The 6,652-nt window shown below is 33.3% G+C and overlaps 1 protein-coding gene across 1 annotated transcript; it reads right to left on the bottom strand.

Annotated features, from left to right (window-relative positions):
- Positions 1 to 693: 693 nt before the first annotated feature.
- On the bottom strand, positions 694 to 2,111 carry LOC107152804 (serine/threonine-protein kinase VRK2-like). Its single transcript, XM_048808474.1, is given in 1 exon segment — positions 694 to 2,111. A coding segment is annotated over 1 exon segment (1,260 nt). The 3' UTR covers positions 694 to 851.
- Positions 2,112 to 6,652: the final 4,541 nt, after the last annotated feature.

The following is a 6,652-nucleotide window of genomic DNA, read 5'->3' as shown; positions in this document are numbered from 1 at the left end:
GAGTTAGCATTTCTCAATTTTGTCGCCAAGCAGTAGATGTCTTTAATTTTATAAATTGGAACTATAAAATACTTATTTGAAGTGGATTCCATTTACATAATCTCAAAACAACAAAGGATGCTACTATTTACATGAGAATAAAGTTAAAGATTCCTCCCAGCACTAAAAGAAGTGCTTCTCTCTGAATATACTTTGCATGCTGGCTGGCTGAGGAATACATGACTACTAGGCTTCTAATTTTTGCCTTAGCTGCCAGGAAGTTCAGAGCCAAGTTCAGTGCTCAGTTTAGTGATTAGCGCCTCAGCTCCCTGATATATTAATTTTTTTTTTCTGGGACAGAGGGTGTAAAAGGTGGTATTATAGTATCCTGTTCATATTGTGAACCACTTTAAATCATTTGGGGAAAATAGTGACATATAAAACACATAAAATGCTGGCCAGTTTGACAAAACTAAATATTTTTTTCAGTCTAGATATAAACATATCTTATGCTTCTTTTATCAAAAATGGTTGGATTAGGAAGGATTTTCACTGTTGCTTAAATGAGCCTTCTGCAAAAGTTTTGTATGTCACTATCCAGCCAAATAAATGATCGAATCATGTAAAAAATCATCACTTTAAAATACAACCTACTGATAGGGAAACACTTCACTTATGTTTAATTGTAAGGGTTAGACTTGAAGAACCAATGTAAAAGTATGGAGTATGCATGCTAAGAGTCCCTCTTGCATCATAGATGGCATGAGAAACTTAAGTGCACTTCATTACATTCTTAGGATAAAGGAAGAAACCAGATCAGTACACAAATGTGCTCACTGTTACTTTTCTTCAATAACTAGTGTGGACTGCCTTTATTTTTTATCAGCGGGATAGGATATCTTCTGCCCCTTCTCATTTAACAAAGCCATACAACCTTGGACCTGAGCTGCTTCACTATTCATGGATCCCATCAACTTGTCCTCGTTTTGCACTCTTCTCCATATGGCCAAGGACTCAGTACTTCTCTCATTGTGAACTCTTTCTGCTGACTTTTCTTGCATCTGACTAAGTTGCTTTGTCACAGCCTTTTGCGAATCAACATTTTTATTGGGTAGAGAATACACACGTGCCCTCTGGCCTTCAGTGGAAAACTCCAGTGGTCCTAAGGGTATTCCACCAGGGTTCAGGATTTTCTTGAGCTTTTGATAGTCTGGCTTTTCATTGTAAGCTAAACTATAAACACATGCTAAAAATTCAGCTATTTTACAGCAACTGCTTCCAGATGGAGCCCACTTCAGCACTGACCCAGGCAGCTATTCCAACAGATTTGTTTTAGCAGTCTGGACAGCCACAGGGTCCTTCAGGTTCTGTTCCCAGGGAAGTTTCCCACATGACCACTGCAGCATGCAGTTGCCAAGGATTTCAACGTCAATTCTTCTGAACAGGGCTACTCCCTTGTGGACATCCAAGCTGGTAAACTCTATTGTCCCATTATGACCTTTTCTAGGATTTTCCTGATACTGTTTGTAGTTCCCATTGGGACAGTATCTGTAGGAAAGTCCATAATCTGTAAGATAAACCTGATCTGGATTTTTATAACCCAAAAGTAGATTAGCTGCTTTTATATCACCATGAACATATTAATTTTCATGTATATATTCCAGTACATCTAGCATTCTGATACCCAGGTGCAGGACAGTTGACTTTTTAAAAGAACCATTCTGGTCTGAGATCTTCTGTAAATCTATTCCTAGTCTTTCCATTACCATAAATCTGTAACTTCTCCCCTGGAATTCAGTCAGACCAGTTCCATAAAACAAAGGAATTCCTAAATAATCAAGTTGTTTGAATTTTATCCAATTTTTGATACAGTCTTTTTTTTTTTTTTTTGCAGCTCTCTGATAAAATTTAAGTTCTGAAAATAACGCACCATTTTCTTGATATTCCACTTTTATAACATGTTTTGCATCTCTGTCTGGTTTGTTTGTGGGGAAAGCTAAATATATCAATCCAAATCCTCCAGAGCCAATAATCTTGCCCAGTACCCATTGTTTTCCTTCCACATCATCCAGAACTTTGCCTTCTGGAAGTGGAACAGGAAGTTTGTTTTTCCCATTTCTTCTGGGTGGCATCACTCTAAGCAGCTCACCACACAGCCCAAGCCTCTGAAACCCTTATACATGAGTTTTTGAGGAACGACTTCCCTCTAAACTATAACAACAGTTGAATATGTGCTATTCCAAATCTCTCTGAAAAAATATATAATAAAATAATACATACTTTTTATGCTTCCCAAATCTGAAATTTTCTGTATTTTTAAATATATTTGGCCCTAGGAGCTTTGTAAATGAAATCATTATCCTTTTATATATTCTACCAATGCAATATTAAATATATACCAAGAAAAACTAGAACAGAAAAAGTGATTGACCATATACTATAGAAATAGAATATGGTAAAAATTATAACATTTTTTTCTGAATTTCTAATAATACTCATGTTGTTAAGATGATCAAAGTTTGTAATTTAAGAAAATCAGTTTATCCAACACTGTGACAATGTGATAATGAGTATAAGGGGATTTGACAAAATCAAAAAGTGTGCTTTAATTTGTAATGCTTGAGTGAAGAGAAACCCTACAGCCATGTGTTTTGGAATGCCTTCAGGGAGGGAGGCTGTCTCTGTTCACACTTCAAAGGTCCACTCTGAGAAGACACTCTGACAACAGGAAGTCAGACAGAGTAGAAACCCCTAAAACTCAGGGAAGGAAGAGATGTTAGCTGTCAGTTAAAGGAATTTATTTTATCTCCGCACACACAATGTAATTTTTGTTTTACAAGAAATATTGGAGGGAGCAATTATTTGAAATAGGCATCATCAAGTAGGGCCAAAGAGAAATTGTGGACCAAACCTGGGGATCATGCCTTGACTGAAAAATCATTTCATAACTTAAAAATAGTCAGAATGGAAGGCCCAACAGGTTTGTAAGTCACAAGCTACTGAAATATACTCAAAAGATCAAGTTTCTGATGACATGGGAAAACTGAGGTTTGATAGTTCATAAACCAAATGCCAACTTAATTGTCTTTGTTGCTTATTGAATTTATTTTCATAAATCAGATGCAAAACACATGTCCTATATTTCATGTATTGTTAACAGTACAAAATATGTGAATGAGAGCTGTTTGTAAGTGAGGAGGGGTAGAAAAGATGAATCTGGAATTATTTCATGAAAACAATTAGATACAAAATGTAAGAGGAATACACTTAAAAGATAACTCATTGGAGGATCATGTCAGTGCTGTTCAGAGATATATTTTTTAAATTGAGAAAAAAATATGAAACACAAAACATAGTGCATTAGAATCCATTTCATTCTACTACGTAGTCTATAAAAAATACGGGAATGTTTAAATAGAAAAACAAGAGTTTTTTTTTTTTTTTTTTTTTTTTTTTTTTTGTTAACATCATAATGGTAGTGCTTTCTAGAGATAAAAAAAAAAGGCATCTAGATAGGCACCGGATTCTTTCTTCATAGAAAAATAACCTGGTTCTCCCAATCCTCTTCAACAATGTTCACTTATTTCCCATTTCTCTTTGGGATATTACCATTTTAGGTGCAGTGTATAACAAGAACTGAACAATTGCTGACTACATAAACATACATGACAAGAAAAGATGAAAAAGGAGAAGGAGAAGAAAAGGAGGAAGAGAAGGAGAAAGAAAAGAAAATGTAAGAAAAAAAGAGAGAAGCACATTGAATGTAAACATAACTATGGAGGGAAGGTTAAGTGGAAAGGGCACATGAAGAGAATAAATCTTAATTTGCCTTTATTATACACAATTACATATAACAACCCGAAAATTGACATAAAATAGAAAGATTCAGTAAATATATACAACATTCTGCTTATAGAAGAGTTCCTCTTCCACCCACCTACTAAGAAAAATGACTCCTACAACTTTCCTAGAAGATTATCCTATTGTTTCCTAGTAAGATAGTAAGAGATCATGGAGTAGGAACCTGTGTGAGTGCTCTGCTGTCTCCACAGACATTCCAGTAGAAGTGCAACACAAAGAGAAGACCTATCGATCTCTATCAGATTTCTGAGTTCTTCCTACCTGTCCTTGGATTTATCTATAATAGGTGAGCAAACGTTACTGTCATGTCATCTACCTCTCCATACATCGATGACTAATTGGTTGTCGTGATACTTCAGCTTTTTAAAAAATTTGTTTCTTTTTTATTTACTTTTTGTTTTTGAGGTACTAGGGATCAAACCCAGAGTCTCAGAAATGGTGGGCAAATGCTCACTCACGCTTGGCAAAATCCATAAAGCTACACCCTCAGGCCTTGAGCTTGTTGGTAGCTTCAAAGCTATGAATTTGTGAATTTGATTTTTGTGTTGCTCTTTGTTGTTGTTATCATTGTTGGTGCTATAAGTGAAACAATTTACATTTTTCTACATCCACAGAAAATCCAATCAGTCTATTGAAAGTTCTATATCATTTTAAAAGGTGTATTTTTAGTTAGTGGGGTTATCATAGTATATTGTAAGACGCTGTTTGATAACCTGAACTAAAAATCATAGTTTTTTCATCACATAACTTGTTTGGCGTACTGTAGAATCTTTCAACACATGTACTAACTTATTTCTTCAATTTTCAGACTATCTCTTCAATTCTAAAACATTTCCCCCTTCATTTGTTGTGTGGCTATAGTCTATAATTCCGTGAAAAAGATATGTGACAACTTGAATGTATTCCTCTCTTCATATATATGACTCTCTATCAATTGATAAATCATTTCATGTTTGTCTTTGTAAAACATATGGATACATATGTGTATACAACCCACTGCATTTTGGAAATAAGCTCTAGCTATTGGTACAAAAATATGGATTTTGTTTTTCATACAGCCCATAAAACAATGTGTTAATATTATTTTAAATATGAATTTAATTAATTATTGAGACTCCTATGTATATATAAGATAAAAATGTTTCCTTAGCATACAGTTTCAGTAAAAGTACAAATTTGAATGTGTATCATTTTAAAAAATGTTCTATATTGTTTTATAACTGGTTCTAGATAAACACTGTGCAGTAATCACTTTATAGACAAATTGAAGAGAATAAAATATATCTATGAGAATGTTGTGGAAGATAATTAAGTTAGAAGATTGTCTTTTTGACTATGGGTTATCTCATTTGTTTTTTTTATAACTCATGAATATAGAGAATGTTGAACTAGTTCAATACCTATTATGCTTTTATTGTCACTGCCTCCAAATCCATAGATTACTTACTCACAGAAAGTGATTATAAGGATGAGTCAAACAATATTTAGAAACCTTGTTTCTCCTGCTATAAAGTTGGAGTGAATGAAGTTAGTATTATTCCTATATTTCATATTCTTAATAGATATTTGAATGTTTGGACATATCTCTCAAGTTCCTGGAATCTGGGTCAAGGTCCTATAACACTTTTACACAGTTTTCTGCTTATTTCAACATTTTTAACTTCCAAAATTCACTATCAGGCTCTCTCCAGTAGATTCAAGAAAAGTCATTCTCTTCCCTTCATTTCTACATGTTGATAGGTTTTCATTTAAACTATCTACAAGGTTGTCATACTTTTTGTAAGATCTCCTTTGATTCCTCTTGCCAGATTGTCAGTTGGTGATTTCAAATTGCTACTCTTGGCTTACAATCTTTAAAATATTACTTGAGTGGAGAGTTCTATTTTAACTTCCCACCGTCATTCTTCATGAACGATTTAAATGAAATATTGACACTTTCCATATTCATTTAAAATATTATATGCACCCTCTGCAGTTCTTCATATTTTTGTATGAAATGATTTTAAACATAGGGATATATAATTTTACAGATGATTCTTATCAGTGTGAGCTTTCCCTGACAACCTATTAATCTTTGAAATATTTTGCCCAAACATACAATATACTGTCATAGAAGAAGCTACATTCATAGCTTCCAAATTTATTTGGGCAGAAATAGAACATCATTATAGACATTCATCATTTTTCTCATACTTAAAATTTGGTAAATGGAATGCATCTGGGTTTTCTTTTGGGTCATTACAATTAGTACCTAAATGATACAAGTATGAAGTATCATTCATCAGATTTGATCATGAATTAACGTACTTTTTTACTTTTATAATATTTAATGTAATATTATAATATTTACTTATAAAAACCTATATAATACTGACAAGTCAAATATGTGACTGGGCATCTTTGATAGTAATTTGAATCATGTAGCTCATTATTATTCATTGAACTCATTTGTTTTTAATAAACTGCCAAAATCTGCATGAGGAAAATATGTTACAAGTTTATGGGAACATTGCAATTTCCTCACCTCTTTGCTTCTAGTACCCTAATAGAGTAATTTATATAGAGAAGGAATATTGTGAATGAATATTGATGAAGTAAACATAAAAACAAATGATTGAATTGGTTTCATTCATATTATTTCAAATATTACTTAACTGAAGATCCAAGTTTTCATTCCATCACTGATTTTTCATAAAAGATTGAAGAGTTTAGGATCTTAGGTTCCTCTTCTGAAAGATTAGAGGATTGGGTTCATTAGTTTGGAAGGTTGTTCTGAAGCAGCCAATCATCTTTACATTTCTTCAATAGAACT

The sequence above is a fragment of the Marmota marmota genome, unplaced genomic scaffold, assembly GCF_001458135.2.
Source record: "Marmota marmota marmota unplaced genomic scaffold, marMar, whole genome shotgun sequence".
Classification (NCBI taxonomy): Eukaryota; Metazoa; Chordata; class Mammalia; order Rodentia; family Sciuridae; genus Marmota; species Marmota marmota.
This window is presented reverse-complemented; position numbering and strand designations above follow the sequence as displayed.